This window comes from Battus philenor, unplaced genomic scaffold, assembly GCF_028537555.1.
Source record: "Battus philenor isolate CCGP_79_NKW_IND1 unplaced genomic scaffold, ilBatPhil1.0.hap1 SCAF_6, whole genome shotgun sequence".
NCBI lineage: Eukaryota > Metazoa > Arthropoda > Insecta > Lepidoptera > Papilionidae > Battus > Battus philenor.
In genome coordinates, this window is record NW_027181726.1 from 9,134,437 (window position 1) to 9,157,225 (window position 22,789).

Consider the following 22,789-nt stretch of genomic DNA (forward strand, 5'->3'; position numbering starts at 1 on the left):
GTGAAGTCTTTTTTATTAATGTCGATTCTGTAATATAGAACAATCGGATTTTTGTTTCCGAGATGTTGTCTTTACCTCTTTCTAGTTACATTATGCACATAGTACTCGAACTGCTCTATTTAATCCTATAATAATTCTTAATTTTATTTTTTTGCTCAAAATCATCAGGCTGTTCCATGTACTTAGCTGATTCAACTTATTTATAATATATAATTTGTGGTTAATCATAATGGTTTTTATGTAAAGTTATTAAGTATTTAAGAAATTTGGTTTGAACATTCCAAGTACCACCTGTCGGTATAGCAAACGAGCACAGCATTTAAACTATCTCTTATCTCTTCTAACATATTTGGCACGACTCCATGTGATTCCTTGGACTTGGCACAAAGGTTCTCGAAATCAAGATAAAGATATGATAAAATCGTTCTAAAGGTTATTAACAATTGCATATTATTTTTGTCCGATACATTGATGTCCTTTAGATACACGTTATTGACATGATTAGCAAAAAACATATGTTTTGATAATGTTGTATGGTGAAGATGCTTTCCATGACAACTTTTTCAGTAGTAATAATTTGACAGATATTTTAACAATGTAAATTTTCACTGAAAACTAGTCACCGAAATTCAAATAGTTTGTGAAATTTATGGCTAATTTACTATTCACGAACCAACTAGCAGATGGCGTAGATTCAGCTGTAGCGTGTATACAAAGAAAGGAAATTATTATTAAAATTCTCAAATCTTCCTGTAATATTTGCATTGTTAGGACACAATCTTACTACGAGAGTGTGGTACGTGAAGATAAAATATATACAGTTACATCTTAAACCAACTATCGTTTTTTTTAAATACACTCACATCCGTGTTCAGCAGCTGATATTGGCTGCGATGGTATCTACCTATTGCAAAAAATTCTTAACAGAGCAACACATATGAAGTGTATAGAGTGGTTGGTTATAGGTGTATATACTTTAAAGTGGTGAATGTATACCTCATTTATTTGCAAAAAACTTTAAACCTTTTACATTTATTTTGAATCAACCTGTGTAAAGTGATCACTCAAATATATATTACTTTCAGCAGCACAAAGTCTGTAGGGTCAGATAGAAAATAAAAAAACAATTTTATATGTGGTTATCCGAATTTTTAAAACATTTTTTCTTACAGTATTTATCATCATTACGTTATCTATTACTATATATTAATTGACTACAACCTTGTATTATACAGTCCTTATACATAAAGTTACCAATCAGTTCTAAGTTATTTCAAAACAGATAACTTCCTCAAACTATTGGTGGTAGGAAAAGTATGCGGTAAAAGATCACGTGGACAATCACTGGTCTGATAAAGTCAAGCCAATAACCGGACTCTCTGTTACTACTGCTCTGAGCAAAGAATAGGATAGGATAGTATTGAAAGAGGGATCGTTGTCTAGTCCCCTCAAGGTATTTCAAAATGTATAAAGCTTAAAGAAATGAAGAAATAACTGAGAAGTAATAAACACAGTACATTACAATACAAAAATATAAATATAATTGGATTTTCTACCTTCACTTCAAAAGATACGAATGAATTTTATTGCCATATAATATAGGAGTAAAAAAAAAACAAAAATACCAAGGTAAACTTCTTCAACTACAAAACACTGCATCTAAAAACATTTTATAAAGATTAAAGTGTTAATATAGCTTGACCGTGATTTGTAAATCACGCGTTGTTATGCAACATGTATACTTACATAGCTGACCATGGGCAGATTGAACGCAGCGGCCATGCGCCCCTCGTGGACACAAGTCTCTTGCGGCCCAATGAATGCGGATACGTTTGCTGCCCACAAAGCCGCTACCTGTTAGAAATAGATATATATTCATGGTTAAGTAAATTAACAGTCCATATACTGAAAGAATATCGTGGTAATGAGCATTTACCTAATGAAGCAAGCTTTATACACTCTTCGCTCGAAGTTTTTTTAACCCCTATTCTTGACAGGGGGTGCGCTATGCCGCATATATCAGACATACTTATGAACGTATTTTTTATGTACGTAAAAATGTCCTAGAGACCGTTATTCTTTAAAAGGTAATGGATAGAGCTGTTCATATAAAACTTGCTTTCGACTGAGACTTCGCCTTAACAGTTAAATCATTATTTATAACTTCATTATTTTTCTCGCGTATAATAAAACGTAATGTAACCATCAACTATTAAAACATCGAAAATCACAAATTGATATGATACAGAATATCAAATGAATAAACAATAAATACCAATAAAATTCTCATGATCAGCTAAAGTTCATATAATTGTTTAAACATAATCAAAGAACAGTCGCAGGTTTACATAAGGCTGGCTAAAATCATTAAACTAAAACCTTCAAATTCTTTGTTTAACTCCATTTTGATGTATATATATAGGTGTGAGTTTTTTTAATAATAGAAAATTTCCAAGACAAATAGAGTATTATGTATAAAATAAAAAAAAATTACTTGCGTATGTTATGAGACTATATTTGTCACAAATGGTGCATTAGGTATGCAAAATATGATCTAAATATATGATTCCATTGTCTGCTGAACTAACAAAACGTCGTGTAGTAAATATCAAGTATAAGCTCGATTTCTTGTCCGCGACAATGAAATTTTTGTACAACTGCAATTTTTTTGTTATTAAATTGCATGTGAAACATTCGTACAAATCAAAAAGAGAATAGAATTTTATAGTGTATTTATTATTGATAGCAAGTAGTTCTAATTTCGTTATCCATAAGATATTTTATTTATGGTAGTTTTCTAATAGAAGTTTCTGCTTCGATTAAAATAAGAATTTTTAAGATTTTGAGTCTTTTGGCCTTTGGTTTAGTCACGCATATAATTTCCCTTGATTAGTCTGTTTCGAAATTCTTCCAAGAGCATGACAGCTATGTTCACATATTAGATATGTAGGTAAAGGCTTATACAGGATGGGTTATAATAAAGTTTATCTTTGTTTTTTAAATAATTTTTTTAAGCGCTGCAAGAAATCAACAAGTCTGCTTAGTGGCATACTTCGAGAAGGAGCAGGCCGCTGGTCACATATCTAATACCTGTACGGACGTAAGGGAAATGCTCCCAAGACAAGTAATGTCGATGGAAGATGATATTGAGTTACCACCGCAAAGTCCAGAATTCTTCTGTAACGAGAGATTCTTCTGTAACTCTCCGAAGACTTGCTGAATGAAAGTAAAATGTTTGAGAAACGGCGCAGAAATAACACGTACAGTGTCGTTTGAAAAAATGTTCCCGAAACGGATGACGTTTTGTATATTATGCGGGCCTTTGAATTAAAATCGATTTTAACTAGAGTAATATCCTTAATGTGTAGAATAACCTTTGACGCAAAGGCTGTGAATTTATTGCATGAATAATTTGATTTTTGTGAAAATCTGTTAAGTTTGTTTTTATATATTATACTTAAAAAATGTAAGCATGTTGTAATAAATCTCAAAAATGTAAATCCTGGAGGCGGTGCCGTTGTATCTGAAAGCGACGTAGAGTAATGTTTGCAATCTGTTGTGATTATGTATTCGACGTCTAGCTCCCTTATTAAGTCACACGTTATGTTTTTAAATATAATTAACTAATAATTGAAAGTTGTTTCATTTTCATTTCTAATAGCTTTTCATAATAGGTAACTTAAGAAGCCACCCAGGTGTATATTTGCGTTAATAGTATTGAATTCGAATAACAAAAAAACTTCAAATATTTTATTTTAAAAATAATTGAATGAGTGAAAGAACACAAGTAAGGGTTTAACAAAAAAATGGACGAAGGATTTATCATTATTTCCTTTTTGTTATTTGGATTAATATGGTGACCAAGACTGGATTGATTAAAAGCAATATATATCATTATCCACATTATTACATAGGTTAATGTATTCAATAATTCTGACGTATTTGTACGCATTTATATGCAGTGTCTTAAATTTAGAATAATGTTACAACATAACTCAAAAGTACGGCTAATTATACCCAACTTAGAAAATTATATGACAAAGTTATCCATTGTCTTAATACCTTGTAATTCAACGTATTTATACATTGTAGTAATTAAAGTGTATTACTGTTGTTAATATTTATACAAAAAAGGTTTTTCGGTAATAAACGTAATTCCTCTTATAAAAATATTAACAACGTTTTTCTTCCAATCATCCATCAAAATAATTTAAAGCAATTCCTATTCACAGTGGCGCCATAGTTACATAAATAAATAAATATATTGGAAATATAGTAATAATTGGACAAGTTTTATTTAAAAATCTAAAAATTATCATTGTATTTTAAGAATATATTAGCTATACTGTTAGAATTACTAAATAGTCATCGTCATCGTTTTAGTCGTAAGACCTCCAAAATATAATAGGCTGGACGGGAGATACCTGCGTCCAGCAACTATCAACACCCTTAACAGCGTTGTCTGTATACCTTGTGGGTAGAACTCCCACGCTGTGAATCTCCTCATTCCTGATTGAGTCTCATAGAGAACTCCTGGGCATAGACAGAGCCATAGCGCGTGTCATTGTTTTATACTTATTTACATAGCCCTCTTTCTATACTCAAGATTTCTCTAAGAGATTCTCTACATTAGGAGCTAGGGCTTTATATGAGCATGTAAAAGAGAAATGTTAAATAAAATTACTAACGTACAAATAAAAATAATTATGCTTAGTAATTAACCTGCAACCCATAAAATAACTAGCACATAATATAGTAAAATAAAACTTTAAGAACATTTGGCAAAGGATAAAAAAAATTTCACACAGGCATTTCTGTAAGAAGTTTAAAAAATGTACTCGTATTCAAAACGCGTCGATGAAAAGTCGTCAAAAGAGAAGATAAAAATTGTGAGAACCAGTTAAACGAGTAAATTAGTAATTTGAATGTAACGTGATATTAAATGTACTGTGATCAGCATACATTGTCTCTATGCAAAATGTATTAGTGTATTAAGAGTCCTCTGAACGCTTTCGGCGCGTGTTTTGCCTTCAGATTGCCGCTATGAGTGGGTCATTGAGATGATCAGGAATAACACACAGTTAAATTATTTCTGGAGCGCTCGTGTCCAGTCACATACAACACTTTACGAACCCGACAAAGAATTATATGTTCAATTATTTCGTTTTAGGTGAAACGAAATAATTGAACGTATAATCAAAACAGCTGAGTAAGGTTATGAAATGTGAAAATGACTTTTCCACAAATATTTGTTTATAATTATATATAATTATTATTATTTTTTATAATGTTTCATTAATGATACCTTTACTAAGAGAATATTTAATTGGCTTTTGACTCATTTATTTCTCTCATTTAAAAATATTGCAGCTTAATATTCAATTAACCTTGATATTACAGTGTCATTTCTGAAATAATTTCGTAACGTAAAGAAAATTAAATTGAATTATGTTAAAAAAATAATTACGACAATTATGCGCTTAATGAATATAACTTGCGACAAAATTTTAATTGGCGGCACAAAATCAGACAATTAAAAAATATGATTATATGTGTGAATATCTTGAATTCTTTCGAACACTTATGTAATCACCTACTTTAAAAAATTACCGCAACTTGAAGCTGTTACATTTTGCCGGCTTTTGTTGATTTTATATGTATTTTCCATACACAGTTTATTTATTTTAAAGTATCTGCTGTTCGTTCCGTATGCAACGTATTTAGAACTGAACTGTAATTTATACCTTAATCGTTTACATAAGCAAAATTACTGTAGTCGTACGGTCGTGTAAATAAATTGTTCTGTGATACATATGTCTCAAAACAGTGTTCATAACTTCGCTTTAATTTTTAATTATCTTTCTTTTTTCCAGCTAACTTTTTTTTTACAATCAGCTTCTGTAAAGCGTTAAATATTAAGTATTTTAAAATAAATAAAACACGAATTAAGCGTTAAGTATTATCTCCCTATGTTCCATCGCAAATGTAAAAGGCTCACTTACAGGCAATGCAAAGAAATAATTAATAACATTTATTTAAAACAGTTTTTGATAAATCGACTATGTTTTGTAGAATTTTCAACCGTTTTTACGGTTTGCGGGTTTTATTATCAAAGCGTTTTAAATGTAATTGATTAGTTCATGTGTACGGTAATTGGAATTGATATTTCGGAATTTATATTATTCAGCGTTGACGTCACATGTCTATCCACACTATTCCTAAGAGTTATTACCAATATAAATCTTGATCTATAGGCCATAAAATCCTCAGTTCGCTTGCGAAATTCTTGTTATAGTATGCCTCGCGCCTTAGTTTTTTACTTATTTACTTTACTTTAAAATAAGGTTACGAACTGTATAATTCACTTTCACTTCATAAAACTGGACATAAATTATAATAATTAAACATGAAACAGTTTCCCGCCAAGTTCAAGAGTTTAATGACACAAAAAATTCCATGATCATTCAAAATGGATGGATCGAAACATTAAATTTAACATATTCATATTTTTTTTTACTTAAATTAAATTTAGTACACTAATAATAAATGTAAATTAGATATTTCAGATAAAAACTAAGTAGTTTAAAATAAAATATTAATGAACAAAATGTTTGTAAAAGAGATTGGCGATTAAAAAACAATCCATGATGGAAATTTGACAAATAAATATGATTTAAATATTTAAGTGCAAAGTGAAAATATAACGATCATAAAGATACCTGTTTTATGGAAACCTCCTCTTGTCCGTAGGTTTCAGCTACGACGAAATCCAATGAATGGCCCATAGGACCGAGCAACTTTTCGTTTACTTCGTCCACCGCCATAGAAATAGCCCCTGTTCAACATAATTCTATATTAAAATTGTTTAGTCATAACTATAATTTTCTATCGTCATTGCTCGTGTTTGGGGTGCTTTTGTTAAGATTCTCTTTGCAACATTTATATTCTCTTGCTGTAACATTGCGCTATCGTCGACAAAAATGTTGCATGTTTTCTCACTGTCGTTAGTATCCGTTTCATATTTACTTATAGTAGAACTTCCTTGAATAAAAAAATGTGAATCGGTCCGACTTACCTAGGAAAGAATTAAATTTGTAGGAACTCCAAAGCAATTTTATTTTTTATATTTTTTTATTATAAACACTAACCTGAGATGACACGACCGGGTTTTTGATAATTGTAGTCGCCTGGTCGTCTCTGCGATCCAGTAAGGTATCCCAGAGTAAAAATTTCTCCTCGTGAGCTATGAAATGATGTTATTAGGATACACCAACACCAATACCACTGAAACCATATTATAAAGCTAAATATACATCGAAAATCAAAACTATGGCATAATACACTTATACAGGTGATTGCTTACAGGTGTAAAAGCAAATGTGTATGTTATTTGTCAGCTAAAATACTAATAGATTTTTAGATATATTTTCAGTCAACCTTTATTAAATCATTAATATTTGACAGCTTAATAACTTATGGCAGTGTAAAGTCTGTAGAGATAGATAGTAAGCAATAATTCATTTTTAAATGGTGTAATTCGAACAATCAAGAGGTTTTTGCTTACTACCTTATCATTACCTGTTTATTACTTTTGAAATCATTGTTTTCTGATAGATTGTACCATATAATAATTAAGAGCAAAAAGCTATACATTCACCCCTTTCAAGCTTTTACCCCTATTATAATCATTCTGTATACACCGTGTTATGATGAAATGAATAATTTAATTTTGAGTTTGAACGCGAACACTGTAATTTACGACATATTAAATATCGTAGATTTACTTATTTATAAAAAATAAAAACTTTCTTAATTCAAAAATAAACTGCACCATGCTTCATTTGTGATCCTTGTTATACTTACCTTCATTATATAATAACAAATGTTAAATGTTTAAAAATGTTAAGAGTAAATTATTTTAAAAAATCATTATAGAATTAGACTTTCATAATTATGAATAGAATAACTATTGTGATGGCGTATGAAGTTGAGTCAAATAACACTGTTCAACCCTATTGTGGTATTGCGCACTATGTTACCAATATATTTTTCGATATTGCCTCCTCGTAAAGCGCAGTCAAGTATGAACGAGGCTTGAACAAACGGTATGACCCGATGTTAAAAGATTTTTTATTTTCTCTAACTTCCTACTGTGACACTTAATCTTGATATATGAGAACAATAGTGTTATAAAGAAAAAGAATATTGTCCGTGTTCATGAATATCAGAAAATAACGTGATATTGAGTTACATACTTTTGATTTATTGCCAAGCATTGGTACGAGAATTACAAAATCTCTCGAATCTATTGCCTGTTAGAGTTAGAGGAAAAGCTTCAATCTCATTGAAACTATCCAATTGCGATCTCAATTATATATTGGATCTTACGATGGCCATTTCCTTTGTGTTTTTATGGAATATCTCCTTTAAATAGCTATGTATTATTATTTGCATTTACTTTTAAGGCCTTATAATCTGTCTCTCTTCTTTATTATATATATATATATATATATATATATATATATATATAATAAACGGTGATTAGAAATAGGTAGTAAAAGCTTTAAAGAGATTAATGTAAAGTAATCACTCTGATGTAGTAGCCATGGTATACTTAATTTTAATTTATTTTTCCTTAAGATTGCGACACGGTAATAACTTCTGGCAGTACAAACTTTGCAAGGAAAGATAGAATATACAATAATTAATTTTATACGTAGTGATTCGATTTCTGAAAACGAAGAAAAAGTTCTTACTGCCTTTTTATTTTATTTCTAAAACCATTGATTTTTGGATATGTAGTACAATACGTATAGCTTTTATTTCTTTTTCAAATAACTCTGTTTATATAATGGAATTAAATTGGTTTTAAATATTATTTGCCATCTATAATTTTCTTTAAATCTTTAAAACATGTATAGGACCTAAAATTCGTAAGCTTTAAGTATAAATCGTACATGTTGATTTTTAAATATTAAAACTTTAAAATTATCGATCGTCAACACAGTCGTAATAAACGCCAAATGTGCCGGTAGTGTTCAACTCTCTGAATCTTCGAACCCACGGTATTATGTGGAGATTCCGAGAATATATAATGCTACGTTACACCGACGTGTAGTTCACATTAATGTTCTCACGTCGGATGATTTTGCTACAACTGAACCATTATTTATTGCAAGTGTTGGCCTTTAAGCCGTCGGTAATGGGGAGCACCGAAACTTGTTTTTGAAGCGACAGGTTTACAAATGCACGTATTGAGCCGACAGAACAACAAAAATATTTCGCAATGAGAATTGTATTTCGGTTTATCATTCATGTTTATATTGAGTTTAATTTAATAATGATTACTTATTTTGAAAATTATTTATGATGGACGAGTGTAAAACCTATGAACGTTTCAGCTGCCACTAGACGGGAGGACGTTTTGTGCACAATAATCTTAAAAATAGCTCGACTGAGATATATTTCAAGACTATGACCGGGTTAAATCAAACAACTCTTATAATTAGGGTGTAAAGTCTGTACGTGTGTAATTTATTTTAACGTTGATGTAGCTAACGGATAGAGGATAATGACATTTCCAATTAGTGCTATCATAGATATAGAAAGTATCATAAAATTTTTAAATTTAATTTGTAAGGAATATAGGACTTTATATTTTACTTCACAAGCTACCGACGATAGATGATCGTTAAAGAAATGTTTTTAATAATTTAAAAATATTTTATCACTTGAAAAGTTAGTTTATATGGATACTTTATCTAAAAGTAAAGATTCATCTTTATTTGACGCTGCAATTCCACATTATTTACTTCTTAAATTTAACTCATTTTTGCATAAAGGTTTTATTAATAAATATAACTTTTAAAAAACCTTCAGATGTTTTTTTTTATCCAAGACAGCTAAAGTTTATCAAAAATCTCGTATACATGCACAAAATAAAACAATTTTATTTTCGGCCTAATTATAGTGACAACTTTCCGTGAACTAAGTGCTTTGGTAGAAATTTAATTATTTTATTATTCGTTGTAAAAGTTCTGTTGTGGAGAGTGTATTAACATAAACTGTTTATGTATACAAAAAAATCAATTAGAATTTTTTCTCAATCTTTAATTGTGTAGTTAAAAAGTATACAGTTATTGATAAGAAAACTGACAACCTAATAACTCACATTTATGTATTGTTCCATTTCCTAAGGCATTTTTAAGTTACTTACACGTTCTCTACATTCAATTTGCATGGTTCAATATTTGGCCAAAGGCAAGTAAGTATTTTTAACTTACATTTCAGTAACCAATTTGTCAGGATGTGTCGTATCTCAGGGGCAACGGTTTTTATGAGTGCGTTGATAACACAATATGCACCACAAATGCAAAAATGTTTGATGCTCGCATACGCTGGGTAACGTTATTTATGAATGAATTTATAGTCATTGGAGTTTGTAGCCCTGGCTTTTGTTAAATTCGTGGTGTGTTGCATGATTAGATGCAGCTTAAAAAAAAGTCATATGAACCGAAATTCATTGGCAACTTATTTGTCTATTTACGACATTAAGTTTTATACTTCTTGTTATTATTATGAGTATTATTCATTTGATTATGATTCATTCAATATGGAGCAATAGAAAATACACATATGTAAGAAAAAAAACCGTTACATGTTTATTGCATCTTTAAGTTCAGACTATGACTAAAATAAACCATTAATTAATTATAATTATCATAATCAGTTATTGAGTGAATGTGCCGAAACTGGTGATTAAAAGTCCAAGTCTCTTAATTAGCTGGCACCTGTTATATAATTTTTCTAATCGTGCAAAAGTTTCGTTACGCCCTAGGTTACTTCTGTATTTTTTAATTATTTGCCGTTAAGTCGAATAGTTCAATTAATTCATAATATATTCGCTATCAAATATCATTATAAAATATTTCATAAAGAAGCTTAAGACTCAATATACTCTTTTTAGTGTTGAATGGCTTCAATTTAAAGTTAATTAATTGGTCAATAAAGGACTTAGTGTTTGGTGAACGGAATCGATAAGCCAGCCTTCACAAATCAATTTTAAGTTCTCTCAACGCGTTTGAAACTTGGTAACTCAGCTACCAGTCCTGAAAATATCCTAAGTTTCTAAGCTTATGATCCATGAGCCTTGTGTAAAACTACAGTTGACAATGTTTTTTTTTTATGTATTCATTTATATAAACTTTTGAATTGACGAATATTTTAACATGGCAAGTACGCTTCCAACGGCTCGGAAAGTTGATCTGTCGAGAGGATCTGGCCAAAAATTCAATTGATACTCTTTTTAAATGTAATTTAACAACTTTTGATATGTGCATTTTAATGCCAACCACGTAAATGAGTGAAAAAACTAGGCATCACAAATTTCGATATACTAAAATAATTTAAAAGTTATAATAAGATTTATTTAATAATATACTTTTAATTTTATATCTAAAGACTTTTTTAAAAGAAAGAGAAGGTCTAAAATTTCTCGTGGAACTTTGTTATATGTGCGTACAGTCAGATTTGTTAACTTTTTCAAGAATCAATCAATACATCCACGGAATCCGTAAATGCCGTAAATCCATAATAAAAAAATATCTCATCGTGTTTAAATACGGTGTTGAGATTAGCTTACTTACGTTAAATCATAATTGGAAGTTTAAAAAAAAGATGACAATACAAGTAAATATGTTATAACATGGTAATGTTTTATTAATTTATTTGCACTTTATTGTACACCATAGATACCAATGAAAAAGCAAAGAAACAATTTACATAGAGGTACAAGAGGCGGTCTTATCGCTCGAGGCGATATCTATTAGACATACTTTGGATGGAGATGAGTGACATGAAATGAATGCAGTTTAGGGAGCAAATACCTACAAATACATACATTACTATAAACACACGCATATACATAAATGTACTTATATATACATATTTCTATATACATATATATTTACGTGGCAGGGTACATAAATATGAATAAATAACAAATGCTACACAATATTCTATTTTAGAGGCCAAGGAAGTGCTCCTTAACCATCTTTTTAAATGCTGACAGCGATTTAGCGCATCTTATTAGTTCTGGTAATTAATTCCATAACCTGACAGCGACAACAGTGAAGATTTTTCCATAAATATAGTAGTAATGATGTTGCCAGGTTTGTATTATAAAATATTTTTAACAGACGTTGCCGGCTGACATAATCTAAACTGACTTTTGCAAATGAGACCTACCTGTTCACAAGGTGTTACCCCATAAATTATTCAATATTTGCGTACTAAATAACTACTTAAGTGTAAAAAGTGTTGTTCACTTATATTCATATGTAAATTTTGTGGAATGTAGTTTCTGATGGAATTCTAATCGAAGTGGTCGATAACAGTTTATGCGAGAGATAGTGCAACGGCACAACGGCATTGACACACTTGTCGCGTCTCTGTGTCATTAGTTCGAATGACACTAAACACGCGTATGATTTCGTTAAGGTCTAAAATAAACAAATATTAAATACTTCGTACTTCATTACTTTTGGCCTACAGCTGTCTCTATGAACAGATCTACATTTATACTACAACTATATTAGTGGATGTTTATTGTTTCACTGGTTATTTTTAATTTAGTTTTATTGCTATAAAAACCTACAACGTCTTTTATACGAAGTGATTGGTAAGTGTTTAAAATGTGAACGTATGGCTCATTTATCATCAAGCGTGATCCATGTAAAAAAATCTACGTATCAGAAATAATGTTTTCAAATGTCTAATTACTACATATTCAAAATTAATTAATGTTTACTATCTGTCTCTGCTAACTTTGTGCTGCCAGAATTTATTGTCTATCGCACTATATACAGCGTGATTAGATAAGTGTAAAAAATTAAAGACTTTTCATAACAAATGCGCCAAAGAATTACCATTTATAATTTTACTATTTTTTAAATAAAATATTTTGGTTTTATTTTTAAAATAAGTTTATACTCTCGCAATGATAAATAGGGAATAAAATACATTATAAATATGTATTAGGTGAAAAGAAAATCGTACATTAAAGTTCGAAGGGAGCTTGATTTTTTTTAATTTGTATTCAAACAGCAACACGCCCGTATGTAACGGAAGGATTGAACCCGCATCATTAAACAGCGAGTGATCCCGGGGCGCCCGCGCAACCTTCTTGTAACGAAGTCGCGCTCATTACATACTAATGTCGTGTTCCACCGACGAATTATTTGACAGTGATATAATTCAGCGTGTGAAAGTAAAATTGGTTGCAATGTGGCAATAATTTATTCTTCGAGTCTGCCTTTTTATTTAACCAGTTTACAGGACATTAACCTATGAATATACGCGAATATATTAACCTTTTATCGCAGCAGTACTTAACATTGACAATCAAATGCAAATGATTTGTCTAATCATCATCATAATTATCAGGCCTCCTCTGTATACAATGAAACTGTTTAGAAGCGGCCTACATCCAGCGTCTTCCGACGACCTTAAAAAGGTAGTCTGCTTCACCTTGTGGGTGCACGTTCTACACTGCACTAGCTAGTTCATGATTTAGCTCCAGAACCATAAAATTCATTCGTGAATTGATCACTTCGAAAAAGAAATCGCGAGTATAGCTTTCTCCGTGGCACATTGAGCGACTGTCGACTTGCCAATAATACTCGAATTGAGAGACCACGAACACACACATTCGCTTCATTATATTTATGTTTTAACTCGCGGACCTTCCGTGAAGCTACACAAAGCCTAAGCCGGCTAGCAGCATAACGTCAACTTATTCAAATGAAATAGTGTGTAAGATTTTTTTATACTTTAAGTAGGAGAGTAGATTTTATTGAATTACTCCGTTTACATTTATTTCGTTGCATTTAATTCATGTTTAAATAAAAATTCACCAATAAAACGTCTAATATGCAGAAATTTTCATTATTTACCACCTTCTCAGTCCGATTTCATATGCAAAAGGAAAGTAAATGTTACCTTCAATTAGTCGTAGGAATCGATTGAGGATACTAACGGGGGTCAAATATCCTCGTAATTATCATTGATCGTGATAACAATAAAACACCGTGTTTACTTGCGGAATAAATTATGCTGATCTCTATTATTGTCTATCTAAAAATCTGCACAAAATATACTTAATATGTAGCAATTTCTTTATTTTTTTCCACTGCCATTTTGATTAATTACTCTAAGGATCTTTATTTTCAACAAGGGGTTCAACTTCCTTGCTAATCTATATTCTTTACTAGCTATCCCTATATAAGAATTTTGAAATTTTTAACTTTTTTCTTTTATCTTCCATGACCACTTTAGTCCCTTGGTGTATTACCATGAAGATTGTACTTAATTGCAAGTTACGGAGATGACAACATGGCTTTTTTAAGAAATGTTCTTTTCTTTTTTTTTGTATCCTGTAATAGTAAAATATGAGGTTACTTTAGCATGAGGACATTGCGGCCAGGTATAGTTAATAGGTAGCTTGCCGTAAATCAGAAGTACACAGACTACCACGATGCGGTTTGAGAGCGTCATAACCTGTGAGATTACCAGGATTTCAAGAGGGTCCCATACTAAGAACAATCTACAAAAAACTCAGGTAGTTTTTATATTCACATTACCAAATTTTATATCATTTAAAGGGTCCATTAATAATAAATATATTAGAATAATATACATGTATATATATATATATATATATATATATATATATATATATATATATATATATATATATATATATATATATATATATATATATATATATATATATGTATCAAAATAATTATATTAGAAGTTTGAAGGTTTTGTATGATGGACTTTTAAAATTCATTACTTGAAATTGTCAGTCGTACATAATACATACTATTAAGTAAATGTTTCAAATTATGATAAAGTAATATGAAAATGAAGTTGATTTTGTTATAGTATGTTTATACCACGGTATGCAATCCGTATGCAGCCGCAGACAGTTACGAATTTGTCTTGACGATACTGCTGCCAAGCTTTTGACTTATTTATTTCCTTAGTCCACACATACATTACTCAGGCGATGAAATGTGCATAATAATATTGTTTATTTTATTTCGGATTTGTTTTAAGAAAAAAATAATCAAATGAAGTTAATAACACAGTTTTATTAAAAAAAAAAAAAGATTGCATTACGTGGTAATTTGTCTACATTTTGGGTTCTAATTCAAATCAGCTACATGCCATGGAATGTTTTCGCTAAATAGATTCTTATATACATAACTCGTCCAATTCCTCTAATAAAGAAATCTATTCACTGCTATTACAACAGTCTTTATCTAATAAATAAGTACTGACATGTTTATAGTAAACATTTAAATTATCACATGCTTTCAGATCAATATTTATTGCATCGGTAGCACGCTCATCTGATATCTTTTCCAGATACTGAAGTAAGTCGGTAGTTGTTAGAGTAATAGACTGCTTTTATACGCCGTTTTGAATATTACATAAACTTAAGTAAGATTTGCAATCGCAATGCGTAAGCGATTCGGCTTACGTTAAGACAAAAGCTTCCCATATTTTGTCCAGGATGATACTAGGAGGTGTTGTATATAGCTTTTTATAATTGTGGTTAGTTGTGAATTTGTTAATATTTTGTAATCGTAACCATTCTAACTCAAACGCCAGATATGAAATTAATTTCGGCTTAAGATTATAGAAATCAAATAAATAATGAAATAATGCGAATAAAATAAAAAATACTATCAGATTTTGCTTTGGAATAGGATTTTGCGAAACAATAATATCTTTAATTTGTTACTAGTTAAGCTTGTTTCGTAAATTTATATTTTTATCAAGAAGATTTTTTTAGTTTATTAAAAAATGTGATCCTTAACAAAAAGTTGGGTAACATAATCTAATAGAATAACGGTCTACAAAACTAGGGAAAGTTGTTCTGAATATATTTGAATAAAAGGAAGGATTTTAAAATAAATCTGGTTAAGTATATGTTGTTTCTAATTATAAAAATACATTTAACACAACCAAAGTATGATTGGTTAGATTTGTAAAAGGCTTGAAGGAATTAGCTCCTATGCTAACATTTAATGTATGGTATACTCTATTTAAATATTAATGGTTTCAGAAATAATAAGTAGCATAAGTGATAAAAAGCGTTTTCATAATTAAGATTACTATGTATTAAAATTAATAATTGTTTATTATTCAACCCGGTTTTTGTACTGCTAGAAGATATTGGCCTGTCTCATTGCAATAGAAAAAATTAATTATTTTAATATTTTTCAGAGCAGAAGATAGCAATGATCACTTTATACAGGTTGTTTAAAAAAGATGTAAAAGCTTTATAGCATTTTTTTTTAAAAAGAGCTGTACATTCAATTCATTAAGTCTTTTACACCTATAACCGAAATTCCTGCATATTTTATTGAAAAATTGTTTGCAGGGCTGTAAATTTAAATTAACCGATCAAAATTAAAACAATAATAACGGCTGCAATAAATAAAATGTTTTGCCTATTATATATGACGGATAAATAGTGTCTTATTACTGCAGCCATATTCAAGGTAGCAGATTGCGTGATAAATCTTTTGCTTAAAATTATTTCCTTTTGTAAAAATTAACATTCAAATGATTTAAGACATCGACTTCCTTGTACTTTTTATAGTTATTAAAGAATAAAAAGTATTATTTGCGTGTTTATTAATCTCAGCTTGCAAATAAATGAACTGGCATAAGTTTTGTGTATGGTGTAATAAGATAAAAGAAATTTTTATAGAAGCCCTTTACACATTACTTAACATTCTCTGAAAACACACTCTGAAAACATTTTAATTATTGTTTTTATAAAAGAACTTTTCATAATGAGCTGATCATTATGACGGGATTCCTTTTGCAATACTTTAGCCATTATGTTCTTTTGTAAATTTCTGACAAGTAATCGGTGACTTTATCGACACTTTCAAATAATCAATAAACTAAATCTTTTATACATAAGCCACAGTGTTCATAGACATTGAAACAAAAATATAACAAACAGTTATATTTCTATGGTTCGTGATTTGAAAAAAAATATTATACAAATTTTATACACCGCAGTAATATTTTGGTATTGTATACATTTAAAAGTATAAAAACCTTTATGTTCAGTTAGATGTCCAATTACATTATGTATTATCTTCATTTAAAAGTGACATTTTTGTTGCTATAATTAATAAAATTATAATTTATGTTCAAAACATTAGTGGAATATTTTTAACTCAACTTAAAGCACTGTTACAATGCACTTTGCAATTTTAATATCATCAATCGAGAAAAACTTTTTGGACTTTCGACAATAGTCAGATTAGATAGACGGAAAGGCTTGTGTAATAAATAAACTAAGCCATCCTCATAGTCTTTAGATATACACGGACTGTGCGAAAATAAATAATAGTCCAATCCGATTGTTGAAATGTATCAGATTCTGTTTTTGATCCTAACTTGGGATGCAAAATTATAGACTCATTAATAACAATAAAATGTGAAGATTCGCTCTGTGCGAGGGTAAAAGGGTAATAAACTCTGCGACTAGATAGTATCCAAAGATTTGTAACTGCATAAACTGATTAAATATGGATTTTAATAATATTCTGTGAACATTTCAGAATCCAAGTTCGACATGTACCCTTATGTATAGTGAAATTTTTGAAATAATTACGAATGCTTTAGAGAAAATATAAAGAAAATTATTTATTGACTTTTGCTTCGCAATATAAATACAAAAACAAATTGTATATACAAAAACGAGTAGTGATAGATCAGTGGTAAGGGTTGAAGCTTTGCGATCGTAGGTCGTGGGTTCGATTCTCGGGTAACATATATAATACACACTCTGTACATTAATTATAAAGGATTGCCACTGCTCACAAACTAGTTTCCAAAGGATGGGCAGCAGTGTCCCCTGCGTACCATAATACATACTGAGATAGTCAATCCACCTGCCAAGCGTAGCAATTAAAATATATGCCTCTGTAACTATCTTTGAGGGATAGGCCTTACCTTGCAATAGGCGTCTATGGGCTTAAACGACAAGTTTCTTTCGCCTATTCCTGTCGGGACTGAGACTATCCAAACAGGTGGTAGTAATACTCAATTTACTATGTAGAGAATTTAGAATTTGAAATGTCCTTTGTCCATGTACCATTGTATCCAAAACGATTATATGAGAAGTTTTCGGTGACGACAATTTTTTTAAAAGTATTCTGGATGAGAACGTCTGTGCAGTCTGTAAATTTTATGAACCGTTTTGCCAGATTCAGAAGTACAGATTAAAACTTTTCTCTTCGTTATTTTTTTCGTTCTGTTTCGTTATTTAAAACACTGTTGTATTGTCAGTGTACAACGCTACAGTCAAACATTAAAACTAACGGTACACACATTTCGTTCAAGTTGCGATAACGTTTTTTTTCTGATTTCCATTTGCCGAAATTTTATTCTTGTGCAAGTTTATGTTATGTTTTGTGTAAGTGTGAGTCTTTTTTGTTATTTAATTTAATTTATTTATTTTCGGTACAACAAAATATTATATATTAATAATGGCTTTACGTTTTATTTTAATAATTTAAATGTATGCCTCTTGTACATATACACAGCTTTGTTCGTGTTGGCGCTAACAATAAATTTTAATTATAAGTTAAAAAACAATAAATTACTAACAAAAGGGCCCACTAAAGGATAAAATTAATGAAAGTTTCAAACAGAACATTAATTATGTACGTTACGGTGATAGCATAAATGAAAAAGGGTAAATACTATATACTGGGTGAATGGGTGTACAAGCTGAGTGTATAGCAATCAAAGAATCCAAATTTAATAGTTTCGGAAGTAATAAATACTTAAAAAAATAATTATCGTTTGTCGTCTGTCCCCGCAGACTTTCAACCGCTAGAAGTTATTGGCCAGTCGTATTTCAATAGAAAAAAAATTGTAGCAACCTATTTCAGAGCAATCACTTTATACAGAGTGATTATCAGTAGGTAAAAAAGCTTTAAAGGTCTTTGCTAATTAGTGAGCTTATTCATTTACTCTTTCAAAGCTTTTACACCTTTAAGCAATAGCCCTATTTACGTACATTACAATGATATCATTAGTTAGAAAGAATGTTTAAGTGTATTTGAAAGTGTTTCAACATTCTATTTTCAAAGAGAGTAGAGTCGCCAAAAATGTCCAGCGGGTACCTTTGTATTGAAATCATTGTAGGTATTATACCTACATATAAATTAACGAAGGTTGATCTTGTGCCGTGATAATAAAAGTATATGACTTGCCATACATCAGACAAATATCATATACGTTACAGGTTTTTTATCAATACTCTACCACTGGTGATTATACCTGGAGATCATTTAAATAAAATACAGCTTTACCAGATCTGTCTGTTTATAATCAAGAAGCAAACGATATTGTGATATATAGGTATAATTTTCGTACAAAACATGTCACCGCCCAAGAAAAATTAAAACCATAGCTAAGTAACTATTGTTATCCTAAGGATATATTTAATAATGCACGTCAACTAATGCCAATAAAATTAACAGCCGGTAATGAAATATCGTGTTTAAGTTATAAAAAATTATTTTAATTCTTAAATTTTATAGTTTTCACAATATTTATGTTTATTCAAAAACTGTTTTAGGTGGTAGTGAAAATAAATATGAATACAATGATAATAAAAGATAATATAATTTTTCTAAAATAGACTTATTTCAAAATAAAATAATGTTTTCCGGTTAAAAATTTCCTTTGTTTTACAATAATTTATTACGTAGAGCAAGCCATATATTATTTGGATTATATATGCATACAGTGAATTTTAATTATATTATCGCACATTATAATTAAAATTAAATAGTCTTTTCTACGTATTTTGTAAAAGAAAACATTATGAAGATCTTATATTCTATTAATAAACACATATATACTTAAAAAACAAAGTAACATTTAGAAATCATCGTAGTATCAAGTTATTAATCATATTTTAAACTATTAATAAAAAAGTTACTTTAAAGTGTTAACTTTTACTAAAAATATAAAATAAACATAACATGGCATACACACTACAACCATTTTCATAAACCACGATCAGTCTGATTGTTACATTTTTATACACTATTATAAAATTATGAAATAAGTGCTATAAAAAGTTTAGAATTGTCATAAAGTTGTATTGTATATAGCAAATGCTAAATTTGCTATATAAATTACTTGCATTGTGTTCTTTGTTATATTAAAACACTTATTTTGTGTTGGTGATAGCCGTGACACAGTACGATGGCGTTACCGTAATAACACGTAATCAATGGAATTATGTCGCTTCATTAACGCACGGAAGATAGAGCAAAACGTAACATTTTTTTTTCAGTTTAAGCAATTAATAATTTTGTTTCATAGTTTTAACAAAGGCAGGACAACTTTATAAAATAAACCGGTAGAGAATAATTTAAAAAAAAAAACTTTTTTGTAATGCCAGGTTATTAAAAGTATTTGTTAAAATATCTCTAAAAGGATTATTAAAACCTTTAAAAATATAATTTCAAGTTTAAGAATCGTTACAATGTATCAATGGCTTACTTTTATATGCTACTCACCGTCGACCAAGTTAGTATTTTCACCATTTTTTTAAATAAATAAATCTTATTTTTTTATGTACACATTACTAAACATATGACAGTTTGGAAACTTTGACAATATAGAAAAATCATTTTCCCGCCATAATGAAGTTTCGCGCTCTCGGCACGATGCGTTTAGCGCACGACTTTCGTCACCCGTTGACGCTTATAGACTGCCGACTCTCTTGTTACGAAAGTCAAGACTGGATGACGGTTTACTTACAGAATGTCTACTTACATACATAGACGTGATGAGAAACTTATATACTTCTTATATTGTTCAGAAGATATACCAAAACTGGAATAATTTAATGCAATAAGTGACTTTCTGAAAGAATTTAGGACATTATGAATACTAAATTATCAACAATATAGTCAATTTAAAACTTGCAATAACAATTTCACTTTAAATTCTTATATTTGTAGAGTCAGTCACAATTTTTGGCAATTTTATCCAAGAATCAGTGGTTATCAATTTAGTTTACCGTTATTACTTTAATACCTTTTAGGACGTTTAAGTCGTGTCTGAGTAAGATAACACTTCTTCAGACAGAGTTTAATGATCAATTATTACAATTTTTAATGGACACAATATGTCCAAATTCATATGCCTTTAATTTATTTAATACATACAGAGTTGTGTTTTATTATGATTTTAAATGACAACGTGAGTGGATTTTATTAAGTTGTAAATTAGCGAAAAGGATTTTTTTACAATTGGTTTTCCTTTACTTTATTTTAGCGCCGTACATTTTACAACGCGCACTACATAAAAGTAATATATATAATAACAAATTTTAAAACTTTGTCATATATTTTGAAGGTTTTTCAAATTGAACGCTTTTAACTTGACGGCATGAATGGATAACATAAGCAAAGAGCGGTCAAGGCAAACCTGATTAACGAATCGACTTACTTCAAAATATGTCTACACATATGTACATAATATGCGTCATTGGATGAAGTACTTAAGGTCTTTCTTATTTCAATGACGTTTATGTGGACTGTAGGGTTTGGTGGTCACAATATGTATGCAGGTTTAAAAGATTATGATTTAATTCCAGTTAGAAATAGATATTCGCGTGGAACAAACATTACATTAATGAATGAATCATCAAATTTTTTCATTTGGTTAAAAGTGAAATCGAAAAGACTTCGCTGCGTGAATTAATTATATTAATACTCATAAATTCTTTTTATCGAGAACTAACATCGTTGTCGATGTTAAATAATAATTATTGAATTTAATTTGTTTATTTAAACGAATACGAACACACGAATCGCTAATTTTAGTATAAGACACCCTACAGCTTCACCGACGAAAAGTAAATTTCATTGTAGTTAACAGATAATAAATAACGCCTGTGTTTATTTTGAATACGGCTTTATTTTTTAATAAATTAAACTATCATTAAGAAACACTTAAAAAAACGCGATGCGATGATTGAAATATGAGTTTTGCATTCTGGTTATGAAAAACTCCTCAATATCAAATAGATATGTTTGTGAAAGTTTATTACTGGAACGGATGAAGGAAATTTTTTCTTAATTGTACTGCATTATTCTGACGTAAGAAAAATTTGACGTGAGAAGACAACATCATGTACATTTTAAGTAAAATAATTTTGTAACTATTAAGTACATTTGTGAAGAATTTTAGTTGAATTGATTGTTCAATACGCAGGTTTTAACGAAATAAAACTGTGTATCGGATCATTTTATATATAAGATAAAATCAAGATAATGTAACGTAATTAATTTAATATACCTTAGTTGTTTGGCGTTATAAATATATTTGCAACGAATTTAAAATGGAACTTCTCAGAAATATATTAGTTTAATATTTTCATGTAAAACATACAAGTATCACAAGATTCGATGCTCTTAGTATAAAATAAGTCCATCTTTAATATACAGACGATAAGTCATTATTTTCTTTTAGACATTGTAATTTACTTATTTTAAAAGTTGTGATAATTACTTAATTTTTAAAAACTACTCAATTGTGACCGGTACGAACACTCTCTTATTTATATTGTCTATATTATGTTGTAATTTTCATACCCAAACATACAAGAGATCCGGTCGTCGACGTGTAGCGCAGAGCCGTAGAAAGTACAGACCACGAGAAA

General features: G+C 29.7%; 1 protein-coding gene across 1 annotated transcript in view; it reads right to left on the reverse strand.

Moving 5' to 3' along the window:
- LOC137930130 (guanylate cyclase 32E) overlaps window positions 1-20,795 on the reverse strand; it is a 56,997-nt gene extending 36,202 nt beyond the window's left edge. The window contains exons 1-4 of the mRNA XM_068773244.1: window positions 20,637-20,795; window positions 7,149-7,284; window positions 6,720-6,835; window positions 1,747-1,854 (exon numbers count right to left, since the gene is read on the reverse strand). Of these exons, the coding sequence (XP_068629345.1) occupies window positions 1,747-1,854; window positions 6,720-6,835; window positions 7,149-7,284; window positions 20,637-20,663 (387 nt within the window). The 5' untranslated portion in view covers window positions 20,664-20,795. The remainder of the gene's footprint in view (window positions 1-1,746; window positions 1,855-6,719; window positions 6,836-7,148; window positions 7,285-20,636) is intronic.
- Between the last annotated feature and the right edge of the window lie 1,994 nt (window positions 20,796-22,789).